Source organism: Centropristis striata, chromosome 12, assembly GCF_030273125.1.
Source record: "Centropristis striata isolate RG_2023a ecotype Rhode Island chromosome 12, C.striata_1.0, whole genome shotgun sequence".
Classification (NCBI taxonomy): Eukaryota; Metazoa; Chordata; class Actinopteri; order Perciformes; family Serranidae; genus Centropristis; species Centropristis striata.
In genome coordinates this window covers 10,235,195-10,257,098 of record NC_081528.1, presented here as the reverse complement: position 1 = coordinate 10,257,098, position 21,904 = coordinate 10,235,195, and the positions used below count along the sequence as shown (strand labels likewise).

Below are 21,904 nucleotides of genomic sequence, written 5' to 3'. Positions count from 1 at the left end.
AACTACCTGTTGGGTCGGTGTTAGTTTCTGTCGAGCTTGCTGTGCAGACTGTTCCCACAATCAGAGTGTTTTCACTCCAGGCTCTTTGGCAGGAAACTTCATCCCCTTTCTCTCTTTCTCTCTTTCTCCCACCTTCTTCAGTCTCGTCACACAAACACACAGGTCAGGATTTTATTTCTGTCCTGTAAAACGAGAAACTGTTCTCACTTCCTCGCTCCAGAATATTTTCATCCATCTACAACAAATATCTAATACTCCAAGTTCTTTAAATATCTCTGTCTGAGTCAATCTTCAATCATAAGTTCATTCTTAGAAGATTTTGTTGAAACTATCCTTAAGACCTTTATACCCAGTTCTCCTCAAACCACACCCTCATTTATTTCTGCTAAAAACAACACAAAGAATTTATTTTACCTCTCATGTGAGCTTAAAACTCGAAGTGACCTTTTGCTTTCTCTTTTTTTTGGCAGCTGAAGAAAGAAGTGAGGGCTTCTTTTGTTCTGGAGGACTGACAGCAAAACCTGACCTTTTAGATTAAATATAAAACTCCTGTAGTTCCTTGAAATATCTCCAAATCACATCATGTCCTCTGTTTACCTAATTCTTATTTCATGTTTGTTCATTTGTTTTTGGGGCCTTTATGTGTACATCAGCATGATGATCTTATATATTATGAGTTGGAATATATGTCAGTAAAGTTTCCTTTTCGGGTTATCAATTGTTTTTCAATAAAAAAATATATTTAAAAAAGTAAATAAATACTGGGCTGGTGCAGGACTTAAAAATGAAAAAAATGCTTTAAAAAACTTAAAGGTTGTCTGGTAATCTGGTGCTAAGCACCAAGTTGTAAACCAATTTGTTTTTAAAATGTCCTGCCAACAAACAAACACTCAAACCATCATGACTAAACAAAAGATGTCACTGGAAGCATAACAACCCCACTAAAACAACAGCAAAAGTAGGAAACAGAAAATTGATATTTTAAAGATTCAATTGTTGTGTTATCGTCATCAAATCCAATGAAAACACAACAATATTGTAATCTGTCTCTCAATATTAACCTTTCCTTTTTGTGGCATATTTAACCGAGCATGCTACTTACTACTGAAAATGTAATATTAAAAAATAAATAAAAATGTTTTTTTAAATGATCGTAAAATAACTGGGAACTTTAGCTTTTAGCAAACGTCACTCAAACAGGAGGAAAGTTAAGCACTTTTTGGGGACTATTTACAGTATTTTTGGGCTCCATTAAGAACTAGAGGAGCCTACTAGATAATACTTGATAACAGGAATTCATTGTTGGTTTTGATGTTTTCATGGAATAGGCATAAAGCTCAATCAGGCTGCTGAGATCACATCCTTTTTTACTAAACAGTGATCATGGGGGAAAAATGGACAATGAAATGACATCACCTGTCATTTGTTTAGCCCAGGATGCCATTCAGCTGGCTCACATGTCAACTTCCCTCCTCCTCCTCCCTCTACAGCTGGAAATGTTCCAGATTTGTCCCTGGAAGTCCCTTGACAGCAGCAGCTGATTCCAGCAGCATCTATTGTAATCCCAGCACTTCCCCACATCTTTTATAGTCCCGCGTGAACAGCTAAACGCCCCGCTCTGCTCCCCTGCTGACAGACATACATGTAAACAAAGCCTGAAAACAAAAGAACACTATCCTCAACGCCCCCTGCTCTACCGACACCATACTATAACTCTGCTGTACCGTAGCCGCAAAGCACTCTCAAGAAGTCATTTTAACTTATAATAACAATATGTTTATTTCTGTAAACATGGTGATTATATTGGCAACAACACAGAAACACCTTCACATTCCTTACAGTAAGTTAAAATAGCTTCATAGATACAAAAAGAGAGACATGGTGGGGAGGTGTATGAGGAAGAGGTGGTGGAGTCAGTTCGTCCAGGAGAAACAAGGTCAGCGTAGACTCTACGTAGAGCTTCAGGCACCCAGGAGATTCTTCTCCGTCTCAATCCAACACTGATCCGCGTTGAGCTGGAAGACCCTCCGCCTGCCTCCACTGTGCATTACGTAGCTTAAACCATTTCTGCAGGACACAAATAAACAAAAACGGAAAATTACAAACACACCCATTGGAGTAGTGAAAGACAGGTAACACAAGGTTTTGTTCAGAATAAACTGCTGCAAGAGCCTGAAACACGAGAGCAATGAGGTAACAGAGGCTGACAGAAAACAGTCATGACATAAATATTCCTGAGAAGTTTCACAGGTGGAGTTTTTGTATTGTCAAGAATAATCTGAACTGAATACTTAGTTCTCCAAACTCATTGTTATACTTTTCTCATCCCCAGGCCACTGGTTACATTTACATACACAACAATTATTTAACGACCTCTGAGAAGTGTCAGACACATGAGACACCAAAACAACTATGCACCTTAAAGACCTTTAATATCCTCCTCAATAGTAGCGAGCATGGCAAGTAGGATGAAAAACACTAAGTCAATCGCATGCCTTTATAATAAAAAAAAAAACTGTTATGGTTAATGTTAACCTACCTTAGCACTATGGAGGTATTGCCAAATATACTCTCCAATTGCTACCTTGACTGTGTACGAAAAAACAAAAAAACTACTGAGCTAGCTGCTGGTAGCCAAATGACAATTTGTGATTCTATGGGTGGTTGCATGTTGAAGCAAAATGTTGAAATATTCAGTAAATGAAACAAGATCAAAGCAACACACACATTTCATAATATTGTTAATACTTCTAAAGTTAGCATGTTAACATCAATTTTATAGGCTATCCAATTGATGACATTTAGCATTTAACATGAGGTATTTTAGGATGCTATTGTTTGTGTAGTAATATCACACTTAATTACTTGTCAGCTTGTTAGCTATTGTTGTCCCTAAAGTTGGTTCTTTAAAATGCTAATGTTTAGCACATTTGTAATATATTTGTAACATCAGTTGGCAGGCCAGCATGCTAATGATTAGCATAGGCCTATGTACATCTACAGTTGGAAAGTTAACATGCTACTGGTTTGCATAATATTTTAACCATAGTTGGTAGACTAACATGCTAATGGTAAGCATATTAATGTCACGACAGTTGGCACATAAACATGATAATGTTTAGCATTATTAATTTGCCTAAAGTTAGTTTAAATTCGAATGATTAGAATATTTGTAACTTCAGTTGGTAGGTTAACATGCTAATGTTTAGCATATTTGTAGCTACAGTAGGTCGCGTTAACATGCTATGTTTGGCATATTAATGTGTCTACAGTTGGCATGCGAAGAATGCTACTGTTTAGCATAAGAAGGTAGCTACAGTTGGCACCGTAACATGCTAATGTTTAGCCTATTAATATAGGATGAAGTTTGTGTTTTATGATATCATATAAAGTGCACATTAGAATATTATGTCTTGGCTAAAACAACAAAATGAAAGCAGAGGGGTTTTGGTCGTAAATTAAATAATAAAAAGGTTTCAGGATGGTCTGAAAGTGAATATCAATGCTCATGGACATGTTCATACCAGCTGTGAAACAACTTTCTTGTTTTGTTTGTTTGTTTGTCTGTGACCATAGTGCGAGCACCAATACAGAAACCACAAATATGAAATCTATTATTAAAAGAGAGTCATTCACTTTCTGACATTCATTATCCTTGTAATCACATCGCAGTCACATTTCTTGGTGCATGTAAGTATGGTCACTGACTCACACAGACACAGCAGTGACCCTGAGGCTAAGTTGTATCAGGGAAACCACAAAAGACGAATGTTTCCATCCAATTTTAACAGACTGCTCCGCCAATAACTGCTCCACTGAAACTCTGACCAGATGATGACTGTGCTGAGAGCCTTGACACACACCCGTGACCTGGCGCATTGCTGCTTTGTGGTTCGTGTTGTCAAGGGACTCACAACAATGCTGACATCATCCCGATAACGCCAAGAGGAAAGGGAGGGATTCGGGATGGCGGCCTTAAGACACGATACCCTGGCTGGATTTGTGAGACATGCGCCTGGCAGGACGGACAGTTTCCACATTTTGTAATGAGATTCCCATTTGGAGTCGTCTGGGCTTGCACTTAAGACTGAATCAATTGGATAACTTGGCTGCTCAACTGTGTGTCGGTATTTCATATTTGTGTACCTCGTTTCTACAATGCAGGGCAAACATTTAGGGGGAAGTTACTATAGTTTGTCATTACACAATTCACAATACAGTTTGTAAAGGTTTAGTCCTGAAATTGCCATTTTCTCTTCCAGGTTTTGAATGGAAGTCAGCCTTTTTGTACTGTCTTTTGTTAGTGGCTCTTTTTCAAGTGAATGTCTTGAAAAAGCATTACACACATGCCACTTCAGAACAATGAGATTTATAATCCTTCTGACCCATACAATGGTGCTTGTGTCATTTTTTCCCCCAGTTGACTAGAACAGGATTACATAATGAGGTCTTTCAAACTTGACTCTCTACCTTTACTGACTGCAGCACTGAAAACAAATAAAAAAACGTCTATGAAAGGGGCTCAAACGTGCCGAACAGAGGCTGAAGCACGTTGTAAATGCTGTTAATGTGAAACAGGGAGTGGTAGCCGGGGCTGCAGCTAAACCTTCACCAATGAGAGCTTTGTTAGCACTTGACCGAGGGGGGGCGGCAGGAAGAAAAAGAAAGCCAGAAAAAAAGAAACCCACATCAGCTGGAAATGAAGTCAGGTCTTTTGATGAGGGGCCAGACTTTTACCTCACCCTGGACCAGGCTTCCCCTGTCAGGTTTGCCCGGCACCTCACACCTTTGTTTACAATGAATGGAAACAGTCACTAACACTGGAAGGGGATTTAGGAGGCAGCACAGTGCAGTTTTAGTCTATCTTAAATTGTTCACAACTGCTCTGTGGGCAGAAAAAGCTGCACCCCAGTGATGGAGCCAAATAATGAAACACCCCTGCTATTCTACAGTAGTAATGAAGATTGGGCTTGGCAGCAAGAGTTGTTAGCTAAATCAAGTGGGCATTTTTCTAAATCTTTTCTTGTGCAAAATTCCCTCTTTGTGTTGCCACTCAAGTTTTTCACTGCTGAGCTGTTGCACTAAGGTCCAACATCCTGATATAGTTCCATGTGGGTTTGTTGCCAGGAAGAAAAACAGGCCATAAATCTTCACACAAATTCCAGGATGAAGATACCCACTTGGTTTGGTTTACTACAATTGCTTTTTTTGCCCAAACAGAGAACTGGATTTAGTCCCATCTTACACAACCTAGTGAGGTGAGGCTGAGAATAAAGAGCAACAAAGTCCGCTAAGGGTAGAGGTTGGATGGTAGCGGTCAAACAGAAACAGACTTTGACCCAGGAGACTGAAGCTTGAGATAAAAAAAAAAATCCGTTACATTCTGAGAGTCAGCTTTTTCAAAACCAACATGGCACAGTTCAAAATTTTGTTTCAAAACAAAACTGCTGGTTTTGAAAATTGGACCATGTTCTTTACAGGGCTAATCAATACTCAGACACACTCTACAATGTGACACACAGATATCAGATTACTGGTTATGAGGAGTACTCAAAAAACTGTATTCTACTGAGTTATAATATAGGCACAATAGGATCCAGGGTCCATTTATACTAGGTGTTAAAAGCTCTGTCCATTTTAACTATTATTTAACCCGTTTTTTCTGAAGTTCCTTGTGGAAAGGCAATACTCATTCACGTAATACCGCTTTAAGTTTTGATGTTGTAGCATACTTCTCTGGGCTGAACACAGATGTTTGCATGCTTCCTTTATAGGTGTATGTACAATTTGAGTAATATTGTATCTTGGGCATTGTGAATCCACCCCCTGACAAGATTTTGATTAACTAAGCTTTCTTTTTTTTCTGAGCAGTGTGATGTTGTGTATGTGTTTTGTTCAGATTTTACTTTCTTTTGTCTTACCCACATCAGATTAAAATCATAAAGATGACCATATCGGTTACCTAACCGCTGGTGTTTCACTCATTCTTTATGCACGAAACTGCAATCCAAAGCATTAAATATTTCTTCCCTACATGCGTGACTACAATGATTTTGCTTTTTCTATGCAGCCAGCCAAGACAAGGTATAATAGAGGCTATATCTGCACCTATACTACAAATGCTTCACCTGCTTCAGATTTGCTGTGCCTGCGCTACTTCAGCCCTGAGAAATCTAGAGGAACTGGTTTTACGGAGTCGAAGTGGAAAAACCAGTCACAAGCATGAGTCTTTCATTCACCACTTATTGACTGGTGAAAGGTTTGTACTGTGCGAGCTAATTATGAAAAGGACACACGCTCTGACATGTGAGAGCCCCGTCATTTATTATCTGTCAGCCTCTGGAGCACAGACACGAGCAGAAATTTGCCTATGATATGAACCTGACGTTACGTCAACTCTAATGACAGAATTTACATGTAGGGTTTCGCCTCCTGATGAGTACAGCTAAGCAAACAGTCATGTCGTTTCCCTGCCAAACCCTGAAGAGGAATACCAGCCCAAAAACTAGAGCTCATTATGATGACGACTGAAATTCTCAGAGTGCCTTTACAATGATCTATCTATCAGAGATATGCTACTGAAGGTGCCTGCAGAGCTTCAGAGCTCTTTCAACATGTTGTTATCGGCGCTCTGAAGCTTCACATCTGGCTCCTGATGTGACAGTTGCACAGACTTTACAGTGAGACATTCCTCAGATAGAGGGATGGTGGGAGTATTTACATGTGGGAGACAGGGGGTGGTGGTAGAGATTAAATACCGAAGTAACAATGTGATGTTTTATATCATTGTCAGTTTTTCTTCTTCAACTATAAAAATGGTCTTAAATGGGCTTCTTGTGCTCAACAATTATGTGGGAGCTCTTTCCCACAGGAGTGGAAGATGTCTTTCTGGTTTGATTTGAGTAATGATGTGTTCATTTATAAACGTTAGAGATGCAGTGTTCAATCTATAAACTGACTAGCTGATGAAATTTTGATAATCATTTTTAGAGGGTAAAATCCAAACATTATCTTGTTAAGCTTCTCAGTTTTGAAAATTTGCTACTTTTCCCCATTTTAATATTATAGTATGTTGAATATTTTTGAGTTTTGGACTTATGTCGGACTAAACAAGACATTTGATGACATTGCAATAGTCTCCAAAACACTACTATGGCTATTTTGAAAAAAAAAAAAAAACATTCATTTTTATTGATAATGAAAATAATTGTTACCTGCAAATCTATTTTTCACTTTTTAAACTTTAAACTCTTTTTCTTACTTGCACACTGAAGAAATATCACTGGAAAAAGAAACCTACAAATGTACTATTTGTTAAGATCACTTTGTCCAAGAACTGTCCAAGACTATACTTTCAGGTTTGTAAATCTGTTTGCCAATCAAATTTGTAACTTATGCTGCAACTAACTATGATCAGCTGTGAATTTACCAATTGATTTGACAATGAATAATTTCCTTTGGTCAATACAATGTCAGAAAATGGTGTAAAATATCCATCGCAGTGTCATAAAGTGATGTCTTCAAACTATTTACTATTACTACAGTGAGGCTCGACACAGCCTGTCGTTGGGGAGGGCCACATGGTGCTTGCAGTGGTGGTGTGGACGCAGGATTATGGCACAACGGATAGTAACATCTTGTCCTGTGTATTAACGTATGTATTCCCAGAGTACTCGCACTTTTCCTTGCTCTCTCTTTCACAGGGTGTGGAGCTGTGGTCCTGCTCGGCATCACTCCTGCTGGTCTCACTGCTGTGGATCTGGTTCGGCCCCAGATGGGAACGCTCCTCTCCTGGTCCACTCTACACTCACCATCACTACTGGCCAATGGTGGCGCTTCATCACCTGCTGCTGTGCCCCTCCCAGAACTCCTGCTCCTCTCTGTCTCTCTCCCTCTCAACCGTCTCTCTCTATCCTCCCTCCCTCTCCTCTTTCATCCTCTATCTACTCTATTCTACTGTTGATCTGCCCGCGTACAACAACATCTATTTCACATCTGTCCGTCCAGGGAGATGGATCCCTCTTCTGTCGCTCTCCCTGAGGTTTCTCCTTCTTTTTCCCCTGTTAAAAGGGTTTTGAGGAGTTTTTCCCTGGCCGCTGTGAGGGTCTAAGGACAGAGGATGTCAGACCATGTACAGTCTGTAAAGCCCATTGAGGCAAATATGTGATTTGTGATTTTGGGCTATATAAATAAAATTGACTTGACTTGATTATTTGTTTTCAGTTTACCGTCACATAAAACAAAGAAATGCAACAAATCCTCACATTTAAGAGGCTGAATGTAGGAAATGTTTGGAGCACCTTTGCCTCAAAATATACACAAACTCTTAATAAATCATCCAAATAGTATTTTTTTCTTGAGCTTGACTGATCAATGAATTGACACATCATTTCAGCTGTACATTAAAGTTCCTGCTGCATATTATTAGTAGCTAAGCCAACCCTTCCCCACATATGTTTTCAGTTTTTTTCCCCTCCTTGCACATCAAAGCAGCTCAGTAAAAACACATTTCCCACATCCGACCAAATATGAAAGCAGCATAAACACGAGCAGCAACAGCGACCACATTAGAAACCCAAACTTTGCCAACAAATGTGTCGTCACAGTCCTGCCCTCACGGTTTGACAGACGGATGATCTTTCCTTAAAGTCGCCTCTTTAAACTTTAAGTCACCCTGAACAGATGAATCAGTGTTTGTGACAAAGGAGCAACAGTTTGTCTCAAACAGCAGCAGGAAACTCGGCTCTGACATGACTTCATCAGGAAAAACAAGCTGGAGCTGCTCCAGAGACAATCAGAGGGCAGTGTTTACACTCAGAGGGGGATTATTTCATCAGACTGTGACACTTTAACAGATTTATTAGCCAGGATCACACTGAGCACTGACACTGTCCACAGAGCTGCTCCTCTCACTGTCAGCAGAGCGGTTCCTGAACTGCATCACTGATTTAAAGACTTGTTCTGCTTTTGGAAAAACATCTTCCTGCAGACAAATATAAACATGTACTTCTTGTCTCTTTATACTGGAAACACTTGTGAACTTTCTTGACACAGTGATGTTACCATAATTTGCACGTTTTTTGTTGTTTGTTTTTTGTGTCTGTGCTGGTTATTTCAGTTAAAACTCTAAAATTTAAAAAGATGGAGAGTAACAAATTACATTCACTCAAGTAGGCCTACTGTCGTTAAGTAGTTTTTTCTAGGCATTTTACTTTTTCTTTCTATACCTTTCTAGTTAGGTATAGTTAATTCATATATCACATATTATGACCACCATAAATTTGTATTGCTTTTGATTACAATAATTCATTCTTCTATAGAATTTCACTATATTAACACTTAGTATCACTGGAATCTGCATTTCAACACATTACAGCAATGTTTTAAGGAATGTGCTACTATTACAAATGTGTTTTTTGCTATTTTAAGTGTGTTGCTTAATTAAGAGCGCATATGGCACACAGAGACTTCCTATGGGGGTAAATTAAACTGTATAAATATCACAGGAAAAACATAATTTACCAAAAGCCTGAGGGAGAATGATTAAATCACCCTTAAAATAAGAGTGACCTCAAAGGAAATCACAAAATGAGCGTGTATTTGTTACAACATAACAAAAAAACAAAACATTTAAATATCGAAATAGACTCATCAACATTAGAAAAACTTTGACCCTCCTATTTTCTACCAATCCACACAAGCACACGGTAAAAAGAAAAGAGCGATTTGACATTTTTAGGCTGTTACTCACTTGTGTTTCCTCCTCTGACAGCCCGCACTCCGCAGCCACCAACGTGAGCGTCATCCCGTCCGGATGCCTGGTGACTTTAAAATTGTCCTCCAGCACTCTGACCTGATCCTCCGACAGGTTCAGACACTCCATCGCTTTAGAAGTCATATTCCTGGTTTACTCCTGATCTCCGGGAGTTGTTGAACAGTTCAGCTTCAGTCTTGGTCGGAGCTCCGGGGCGCGCAGTGGACGCACAGCTGGGCGCGCAGAGCAGAAGGCAGCGCGGCGCGGAGGTGGAGGTGGAGATGGAGAGGCGTGGAGCAGCGGCGGCTCTCTGGCAGCTCGGCGGGAAGTGTGCGGGTGAAGTGGAGGCAGTGTGCGTGTGTGTGAGGGTGTGTGTGTGTGGAGGCTTTACTACTGTCAACAGAGGCACGTCATAAGGCCAGTCCCACCAGCAGAGCCCTCCCATAAAACACGCAACTCCCCCAAACAACTCCGCTTAAAGGGACACCAGGCTGTGGGAATATTATAAGGATTATTGCAGTATCACGCTAATCACTAGAACATTATCATAAACCAATTAAATGTATTGGCCTGCACTGTTATCACGAGGAAATGCCATGAAGTGAGGTAGTTACTGGAACAGAAATTAAAAGTATTATTACACAACGGAGTAAAGCACAACAGTAAAACTGAAGCATGCAAGTTTTTAAAGCATATTTCAAATTAAAATTATTATAAGGCTACCTCTGTCACAGTCTCATTATTATTATTACAACCACTGGGGGGAGCCAAAGTTGATTTTCTTTTATAGTTTTATTGGTGTTTAAGTCTACTTTTATGTTGCGTTTTAGATAAAACTTAAAAAAAAAGTTTAAATTCACGTTAAAAGGTTTTAAATGGTTTCTAGGTTATTCAAGATTGAAAACAATCATTAAATGATTTCCCCCCAACATTTTAAGAACGATGGATATGCTTTTTTTTTTCCCTACAGCTAGCTTATTAGCATAATGACTGAAAATAAGTGGGGAAAAATATATATCTAAATCTCAACAATCAACACACTTGTTTTATTTACTTATCATTTACTACAAAGATATTTTTCTTTGTATATTGACTTTATAGAATCTTGTGGTTAAATATAACTTCATAAAATAAGATGAATGCTGTAAAGAAGGATAAAGGTCTATAGAATCATACAGAAAAGTGCACATTTATAGGAATATTATGCAACAAAAGATAACAAAGATCACACCGGTTTACCATTAACTTACCATGCTGCAGTATTACAGCTACATACATGCACCTGTAAGATCCTATAACATGGTTAGAAGATTTTTGAAAAATAACAAGGCTACTCCTTAAACTGTAGAAAAATATTAGGAATTGTAATATGAAACAGGATAAATGTACCACAATGCAAACTTAAGGTTGCTTTAAGACATAAATCCCTTAATAACTCACTTTTTTTAAATACAACAGACATTGTTTATGCACCAACAGAAATATTAAGGTGAATTTATCGGCATAATCTCTATAAATGTTCATACATCTTATCTTATCCTGTTCACTGACTTGAGGAGAGCACCATACTTTAGGAGGCAGCTGTTCAAGCACAAAGATAAGATACTTCTTTTGAATCATAAACCTCCTCACTCTCTCTCTCTCTCACACACACCCTTGATATGAACCTTTTAATGCAGTTTTCTCTGTGCTGTTCTGAGCTGAGTATTTACAGGACTCACTTTGATCAGATAGATGTCGACTGTTGTGTTGAGTCTGCTGCAAGGGAAACATCCTGACCAAGCATGTAGAATTTCACGTGGTACGAACAGTAAACGCGGACCTGATAATGCTCCTCAACACATACACACAGAGTTCCTTTTGATGCTATCTTTGGATTTTGATTAGACCCGTAATTATGTGGTATTCTCAGTGAAAAGCTTCGACTTAAGCGATTGCAAAGCTTGCTGGGTGATTTCCTTTTGCCTGGATTTTGGTGGCAAATAATATATCGCCCACACAAAGCTTGGACTAGTTATAACATATTTATCTTGTTTGTATATCCTTTAATGGAGTCATTTTTGCACTATTGTTTAGGATTTACTTTATTTGACTTGTAAGCTCAGTCTTTAAGGTGTTCTGAGGCGCATTAAACATGCCTGGAACTGTTTGTTTATGCTCCAGAAGGGGTTTCTCTTTATGTTTGAATAGGAAAAAGGATCTTTTTCACTGCAAAATTGCCCTCTGTAGCAGGGTTGTGGGACTGTTTATTTGTACCCAAAACGTAATATGAGCTAGCATGAGGAAATGACCCAGAAATGCAAGGTTTTATGGGTAAAAGAAGTCGGATGTTTGTGTCCGATAGCCAGCAGGTCCTCAGGCATGAAAGAAAATATAAAGAAAGAAAATAAAGACATTTGTGTATTTCCAACCAACTGGAATGGACACCAAAGAAGAAGATGGAATATAAGGCATGGAGTCACTTATTGTTTTGCTTGCAGCATTATGTAGAACTGGAGGACTGGGAAAAATATGTAAAAACACATTTATATGGTTATAGGTAGCAATGCATTGTACTAAAGGTAACCTGATCTTTTTAGTCATATTTCAAACAAACAGCCTGGCATAATTAGAATAGTCTGGATACAATGCCCTGCAGGGACTAAAACTGATATATGGTGTCTCCTTATATTCAAAGTCATTTCACCACATTGTCTGATTGCACCAAAACAAACCAGAGGAAAACAACAGTTCATGTATATTTATTAATAGTTTTCTAGGTTTGATTTAAAATAAAACAACATTAATACAAGCAGTGACACAGCAGTAGTAACATGGTGCTGATGTCAGAAGTTGTAACTGTTTTTTTTTTTTTTTTCATTAGTTTTATTTAGTTTATAATTTTTGTTGTCAATTCAGTTAACTTTCACTTAGTTTCTAGAGTGGGCTGTTTGTTGCAAGTTAGCTTTTATTATTTAAAAATGTTAAGTTTTATTATAATATGCAGGGTATTTGTAAGGGGTTAGATTTTTTTTAAAACTTCACAATAGGAATTATAATACAAACAACACTAAAAGTGTAATGCCTCACAGTCATGTGAATAGTGTATTGTATTGTATATGTGTGTTATTTTAATATTATTATAAGGTAGTTTTGTAAGTACACAAAATTGTTTGTTTTCTTTTCTGTTTTAAGTCTAGATTTTATTTCTAATACAAATAACAAACAGGTTTATTTTAAACACCTGAGGCAGCTCAGATGATCACTGAAATCACATCAGCTGAGGCTTCGTCCTTATTTTAGGTACTTCAAAGAGGAAGAAGTTAGACCTCCGAACAACTTTATGAAATGTTGTCTCACACAAGGCAGACATGTGTAAAGAGGATGATTATTATCCGGACTGACGCTGCAGCATACGGTGACTCTGCTGATAACAAGCTGTCAGTTTATGACACAAACATAACGTACAGTCCAGTGGAAACATCTGCTGATTGGCTGCTGCAGATCGCCCAGGTCATATTCATTGATAAGAAAAGGAAAATCCTACCCGAGCGATCCAAAGTTCACTCCCAGGGCCAGATCATATAATTTTCCAGAATTTCTTTCACTGTTTGCACAAGTCATTAAATGTTGATTTGAGCTCCAGTGTGGCTCACAGTGTGATCGCTCCCACCTGTTGCACCACGACTTCAAAGCAGTTTAAAATAAGAGAAACATGAAAAAATGTGCATGTGTAAGAGGAAAATGGTCAGATATTTTTATATTAAATTATGGAACAGAACAATAATTATTATTTAATGAATTAATCTAAAAGATATGATCACAGTATAATATAGATATTAAACATTTAAAAAAATATGTTTTTATTTTGTGTTAATGTGTTGTATTGTTTTACTAGTGTACTGTCTCTCCCCCCCCCCCCCAAGAGTCCTGTCTAATTTCAAAACAAATTGTTAAATTTAATGTATTAAAAATTCTATTTTAAGTTAAATTAGCTATTTAAATCTTGATAAAATATTTAAACCAAGTCATTGTAACTGTACAAAAAGGAAATATAATTGATAATAAATTCATTATTCATTATTATTCAAAAAATAATACATTTACTATATAACCCAGTTTTTATGACTTTATTCAACTACAACTTTTATAAATAATTATAACATTTTGTAAAAATGTTAATTTGAACCCCTGATAAATGACCTTTCTTCCTCTACGTTACATCAGTACATCAGAAAACTGGGATTTTTTAGCGCTTGTATCACACAGGAGGAGTATATTTTGGCAACAGCCCGTGTGCTGCAGCTACTGAGGGTAATGTGTCCTTAAACCTTGAATCTTCACATAAATAAACACAGATAATCTGACAGACTGCTGACACAGTAAACAGGTTGGTAGTTTTCCCCTCCATTGTAGCTGTGGGATAACAGGACTTATGAAGCGCCTGAAATAGAGAAACACTATGATAACAATGAGTGGCTGTGAAACCACCACCAGAGTAAAAATATCTCAGGTTATGACCCTTTATTTCCAGCCGCTGCAGGAAATAGTACATATCATGTGTGAGCCAAAGTTTGTCTGTCGTGATAAGAAAAATGAGAAAAGGAATAAGAAAATACAGGATACTTCTGCATTTAATGCATGCAATAATATTTGACACAAGATGATTGGTTCATCTGCAGCCAAACCCCATTGGTATGTTATCACACTATTGAATAGGCGTTTATCAGCTGTTATCATCCCATAAGTATGGGTGAGTCAGGGCCTGTTAGTAGGTCCAGTAGGTTGTTATCAGCTTATTTGCTGGGAAGCTATAGACCCTTTATCAGATCACTTCACTTCAGTTGAACGTCACACATACTTACATGTAATTTTATACATTTACATTCAGATGATTTTTGTGATGACTTGTATATCCCAGAGTGACAAGTTGCTATAACCCCTTTCATAGTGCCATTTCATGCCGGGACTCATTACGGCTCTGTAACGTCTCACCTGCACTATGAATGCGCCTGAAGCGGGATGCCGGGATCAAGTGATCTCACCAATTTTCTGCCTCCAGAGGTATTCACAGAGGCGCAAAATTGGTGGGACTGTTGGAAGCGGGACCACTATGAATGGGCCATCCCGGCAAGGTGGAATATTTGAGGGCACATTGTCAGCCGCTTATTGTAAACAAACCAGCATGCTGACTGTACACGTGGTGCCCGCTGCTGATCGAGTGTCTGGTGTCTGGTCTGGTTGTAAACAAACAGAGGTTGCTAAGTGAACACATGCTGCTGCAGCACATACATACTGTACTGCTACAGTGCTAACTGTGTAGCCTATTAGCACTGCGCTACTGCGCAGCACTGCTGCTGCTCTGTCGCACGTCACTATCCTCTCCTACCACCTTGTTCAGCAACGTAGGACTGCACTATGAAAGGGCACATTATCACGGCTTCGCTGGATCACTATGAACGCCCTAAGGCGAAAAGCCGGCACAGACCTTATAGCAGGACATTTGTGGGACCGCACTATGAAAGGCGTTCATAATGGAGACATCATTCTAACAGTAAAAAAAAAAGGATAAATAAAGTCCCATCAGAAAGTAATCTTTTTGCTAACTAGTGTTTTACCCGATCTGTGTTCTCATTGGTGGTTTGGTTGTTTTGCAAAAGGCATGCGCGTATCGTCCATGATTGTATACAACATTTGGTCTATATTAACAGGAATTGTTGGCGGCGCCCCCTAGAGGTCATAATAATTATGAACGGAGCTGAGACAGAGATTACGTTACAGAATGTGAAAGCAGAGGAGGAAGTATGGTAAAGTACACGGTCACCCATAAAGTTTAAATTATTTTGTTGTCTGCTATCCTATCTAACCTCAATCCTCTATTGATTGTGGTTTCATTTTCATTGTGATATGTTTGGAAGAGATTGATAAATAAAGTTTTGAGAATATATACACTTTATCTGTCAAGAATAAATCACATTGTTACAATAATTTAATGGAAAGAGGTAAAAAATATTTTATTCCAACTTTTTGAGGAACATAACAAAAACGTGAAAAGTTGCTTTTAGGGTGGTGGATGGGTCAAAGAAACCCAGGATTTTGACCCAAGAGACCGGCATTCATTTCCAAAAAACAAAAGTTGACAATAATATTTCATCTTCAAATACGTCACGTTTTTTTATGTAACCAACGTATGTCACTCCTGGTATTAACATCATTCTCCTAACTACTTTAATTTCAGCATTTATGTGCATTTATTTTACTTTTAAAACTATCTCCTATAACGCCTAACCAGAACGTTTTACACCCTAACGATAAAGAAGTGGTTTTGTATCTTAAATTGAAAAAAACTGCCTCTTTTTTTGGTAACAGAGACCAGCCACTGAATGGGCCGAAAACAACCTACTGTACCTACTAGAAGGTTCAATAATATTATATTGTCAATATATTCAATAGTGTGATAACTGCCAGATTAGGTGAATGAAAATGCCAATAATTATCAATTGACTTTTTCATAGGAATATACAAAAAAATGTACTTAATTCAATTATTTATTGACTAAGTCCTTCTGAGCAACAGAGGAAGTATTATTAAACTTTTGTTTTTGCCCCATCACTGGTACAGTGCTGTAGAAGGAACAGCTCGTGTCCGAAACAACTTTAAAATGTTTTAAAGATATTTTATCTGCAGGACAATTTGCTCGTCATCTGACAGCTTCTGTATCTTTCTACAACAATCTTCTTCTCGGTGACGGTGATCCCAGCGAGCAGCTTCGTTCACAAACTGTCCAGATAATTCTGAAACACTCGACACTGTTTAGAGAACCGTCCAGTCTTCACTCACTAACATGTAGATAAGAAACACTCTACAAGTTGAGTCCTCTTTGTTTTTTGCTCTTGGTATCTTTCTCCATTTGTCGACACATTTCCAGCTGAATTTATTTATCTTATAGGTTCAATTTTCATCAACTGTGTCCAACATTCAGAACATAATAAACAGGTGATTATCTGTGTTTTCATTGGAAAACAGAAAAATAAAGTGATGTAGTAGCTGCTCCAAGCTGGAAAAGAAATATATATAATATACATACATATTAAATATTTAAAAAAATGCTTTCTCTTTGTGATCTGTCTGATAGACGCATTGTATTATTTTCTGTTAGTCTATGAGTGTGTTTGTATATTAACTGCTAAATCAGTGTACTATATGACGATATATAAGTAGTATTTAGTACACATTGTATGTAATTATTATTTTTTATTACTTTGGGACAAAGTGAGTGAATCTTTATAAATAATCTTGAGGTCTGTTCCTTGTGGAAACATATCTGAATTTCTATTTTTAATCCTGATATTTTAGTCTGTTTTTTGTTTTGTTTTATTCTTCTCATTTAATATTCATTTTTGTTGATGTTCCTTGTCAAAGAAAAACAATAAAACAAAGTATTCACAGGTTTTGATAAGCATTATATACAACTTTTTACTAAATCATATTATCTGCACCGAACTGATCCTTTATTTCAATCTTTATATAATTTAATTGACATGATTAATGAGATTCAAAAAGGATCAAATTAACTAAAAACATTAACTTCTACTACATACTAGAGAGATCTTGTTATTAAATACATTTTGTGAGAAGAGACTGGATATTGTCTAGGATTATGCACTGAAAAAAGAAAATAGTTGAACCAACTTAATTGAATTGTTTCATTTGGTAACACCTAAATGAATTAAGTTCTTTCAAATTAATTTAAAATAAATTGTGTTAATCTAACTTATTAAATTGATTTGAAAGAACTTAATTAATTTAGGTGTTACCAAATGAAACAATTCAATTAAGTTGGTTCTTTTTTCAGTGTGTCTATTATCTATTTTGTTAAACATACAAAATTGGCAATGTTTCTCAAAAGAATAGCCATTTTTTAGCCAAAGTTTTATGAGGTTTAATGATTTGTTCAAATCTGGCTTCTAAGAGCAACACTATCTTTTCATTTTGATATAAAAAATAATAGTCAGCAGCCCTCTGTTCCCTCAGGATGTGATTTCTGTTGGGAAAATAAAACGACCTCGAGATAATCGCACTCGTGACAAAGTGTGAATCACGATGATCCATGTGGTGTTCCTGCAGCGAGACATGGGATCATCTCCTCACAGTCTGGAGGCGAGGCGGATTATTGCAGCGTACAGGCACGCAGTAAAGTGTTGTTTTTACACGTAATTACAGGTAAAGTGTCAAAGTCCCGTCACCAACGCTGCTCACAGGAGCTGCTGGGATTCTCACAGACAGATACAGATGCTCAGTCACATCCACAGCTGTCCCCCTCTGAGTCAGAGGCTGATGTCAGGATATCAGTACACTCATTCAACTACATTAGCTCATACATTATAATGATTACATGTGGATGTATATGCAAGAAAAAACTTGTTCTTTAGACTGTTTTGATAACAGTTTTTTGTTCAAACACTTTTTGATGCATTCAGTTGCAGCTACAAAGAGTAAAAACTGTTAAAAAATTCCCTCATCACAGCTTCTCTAAGAAGGAAATTATTATTTTCAGACTGTTTTTTGTATTAGTAACAATTTTCTTTTTTGCAGAACTAAACATTACAAGGAATTCAATATTTTAAACTGCTATCAATTTAATTTTCAAACCCTTTTTGATGCATTCAGTTATAGCTGCAAAGATGAATAGATTAGCTGTCAACTATTAAATGAATCACCAATGATTTTACAATCCTGGCTTCTCAAATGTGAATATTTTCTGCTTTCTTTAAGAAAATAACTTCTTTAGACTGTTTTTAAAGTATTGCTAATCATTTTCTTTTTTTGCAGAAGTAAATTTAATCAAGGAATACATTTTAAACATTTTTTGTTGCATTCAGTTACAGCTGCAAAAATGAATCGATTCTCTTCCAATTATTAAATTAATTGCCATTTTATTTTACCAATATTTTTAACCAAAAAAATGTAAAAATTCTCTTGAAAAAGGTCACTGGTTTATGACAGTAAACTGATTATCTTTGGGTTGTGGAAAAAAACAAGATATCTGAGGATTTTCCTCTTTTTGAGGGGAAACATTGACATGATCATGAATTTCACCATTTTATAGATCAAACAACTAATCAATTGAACAAATAATAATATTTGACAGAATAATTGACAATGAAAAGTTAGTTGCAGCCCTTTATTTGAGAAATGTACAATAACTACCTAGATAGGTCTAAGGTGACACTATACTGCCAATAATTATCCAGCAAAGTAAAATTTAAGCTTGATAACAGTAGTGGAAATTAATATTTTCCATAGAGTTAAAGGTTAGATAAAGGGTTTGAAAAAGTTTCTGAAATGGTAGAAATAAATTTGTTTTTTTTTACTTATTTTGGGAAAAAGATCTTTACTTTAGTTAATCTTTCTAAAGATCACTGAAATAGCAATGTAGAACGTCACAAAGTCATAAATAGATTCCTCTCTGTGTCAAAAAATAAAGCAACAAAAGCCGGGAGGATGTTTAACCCCGCTGCAGAAAAGGAGGAGGAAAACCCAAAACAAACAGTGGGGTTTGTGTTCAGAAAAGGAGCCTCATCCTCCTCATGAGACAGTAAATCCACGGAGGATTTGATACATACAGAGGGTTACTATTAATAAATCTCTGTGTCTTGTGGGAAACAGTGAAAGCAGATCTCTGAGAGTCTCACCAGCCACCGTTTAACCCTCGTAATTCACAGGGACTTGTTTTCATTAAAGGGAGGCCTCGAGTCACGACCGACGCCTGCAAGACAGAGTTCATTATTGGCCGAGCACCGTGGCCGGCACATGGCGCTTACATAAGTCTCACCCACTCCCTCGCCAAACAAAAACATCTGGGAATGAAGAATTTAATTCACAATGACCTGGGAGAGGCTGCTGACAGAGACAGACACGATGAAGGCTGATCGTCTTTTAGGCTGAATAAAGTCTGAGCAGTGAGGACCAAACCATGAGATATTAATTCACAAGCTGCTGTACATAACCAGCACATCCAGGCCTACTCCACACCTACGTGGGTATTTTCTTTCTTGGTTCCCACAAAAAAAATCCATCCACACAAACACTGTTTTCTCTGTCCAAAAAAACACAATTGAAGAACTGTCTGGAGCAGCCAAACCAATAAGCAGCAGTAAAACTCTTACCCTAAAGCCTTGTTGACCAATCAGGCAAAGAAGAAGCCAGAAATAAAGCTGATACTGGGAAGCTGCCTGGCTGCAATGATGCATCAGCTGCTCCACAGCATATTCTGATGCCTCTGTTCCTCAATATAGTAGAATAACAACGCGTAAACATGTAAAAAGTCTTGTTAGCAAGGTTAGAAGCAGGACTATTTTGACCAAATCCACCATTGCATGAAATGCTGACTCATCACAGATGAGAGCTCACAACAGAGCTCCTGAAAACCTTCAGTCTGGAAAAGAGTTTTACAAAAGCTCCATTTTAGGTGAACTTAAATGCACTCTGCCTCTGGATGCAAGGCCACAACACATTGCAAAATAGATAGGTTAAGTAGCCAAAATGCTATATTTTTAGGGATGTGCACAGTAAGGATATTGCTTACATTAAATTATCATTTTATGGAAATTACAAGTAGCACTGATGTCATTTTCCTTTCAGTTTCTCCCTCTTAATGACTCCTTCTTGTTAAGTTTCCAGCAGCAAAAACACAAGTTTGAGGTTGCTTTGCAATGTGCAAGTGCCAGAAAACCACGCAGACATCAAAGAAAAGCAATGATTAAGATCAGATACGTACGATTCTGATGTGTTGGACTATTTGGAACTGGTTCATGATTGCAAGCTCTAGTCAGACATACAATAAATAGCAGAAGTAGTTGTGTAAAGCATGAAAAAAATGAAGAGTTTGACCACCAGCAAGTCAGCACGATAATCAGATTATCTCTTTATGGGACATTTTCTTTTTTATTAAAGTCGTCTATCCTCTTCACCAATTCTGTGGCATTCCCAGGTCAGGTGGAAAATGTATGTGCTGCAGCATGGACTGGGTCTTCAGCAGAATGAAGTTATTCTTCAGATTTCCTCAGTGGTTGATACATCAAACAACCTAGGATTGACATCAATATAGGATTGACCGAAGGATCAGCTCGTCTTTTCAAATACCTCATGAGACCAAGAGTGGTAGAAGTTTAAAGGCTTTAATGGAGCAATAGTTAAAGGTATAATATAACTCATTTTTTCATAAAATTACTAAAAACAACCAGACCTGTACTACATATTTTGTGCACATTCGCAGGACAGACTGCACCTTTAATTCTTTGCTTCAAACATCAGTGCATCAAATCCAGCCTGTTCTCACGTCTGAAGTGAACTGTCCTATAGCACCATGTGGAGATATTTTTAGCATGTTTTCCTTCACTGGGGTGGGAACTCTTCACCCTGGTAGTACAAGAACCACGTTGAACCCGTAAAAAGGAACGTGGAAGGCGACAGAGAGATTTCTATCAGGATATTTTTCTGTTCTCTTCTTCTCCGATGCTCAGGCAGGCCTCCTTAGAGGAAGTGCTTAAGACGTTTCAAACGGCCAGAGAGGGAAGCCAAGACTTGACAGCAGGAAACGACTTCCTGAGTCGGTTTGGGGATCTAACCATTTCAGAGGAAGCACAACACTTTAAAGGAGCAGCATAAAGGCAGGATCTCTTACGCAACTGGGCGGATTCATACGTTCCACGTCAAACACAGGGGGCCCTCAGTAGGTAAGCGACTCCTCTGGGGAAGGGGCCGGAGTCTGAAACCCTGCTGGAGCTGCGGGCCAAGTACAACAGACTGAAGAACCAGCACCTTTTTATGGAGGAGTGCTAAACTGAACTCCAAAAACAAGGCAGTTAAACCAGCTTTTCGTCCAGTTAGGCAGCACTAAAAAGCTGTTAATCCTGAGTATCTGACACATTTGTTTTACTTTAGCTTTGCTTTGGTGACTGAACAGAATGTTTGGAAGAATGAAAGATAAAACAAATGTTTGAACCTGAAACAGCCTGTGTTTTCAGATGACATCATGTGACCAAGCGTTGTTGAAATTAAAAGGCTATTCATGGAGCAATAGTTAAAAAGTATTATATGAAACTTTTTTGCATTAAATTATTAAAAACAACCAGATCTGTGCTACATATTTTTGTTGAGCTATGTAAT

The 21,904-nt window shown here is 37.7% G+C and overlaps 1 protein-coding gene across 1 annotated transcript; it reads right to left on the bottom strand.

Moving 5' to 3' along the window:
* Positions 1–1,763: 1,763 nt before the first annotated feature.
* hopx (HOP homeobox) lies at positions 1,764–10,097 on the bottom strand. Its single transcript, XM_059346356.1, has 2 exons — positions 9,752–10,097; positions 1,764–2,067 (listed from the first exon to the last, which is right to left on the bottom strand). The coding sequence occupies exons 1-2, from the start codon at positions 9,896–9,898 to the stop codon at positions 1,990–1,992; spliced, it is 225 nt and encodes a 74-aa protein (XP_059202339.1). The 5' UTR covers positions 9,899–10,097; the 3' UTR covers positions 1,764–1,989.
* Positions 10,098–21,904: the final 11,807 nt, after the last annotated feature.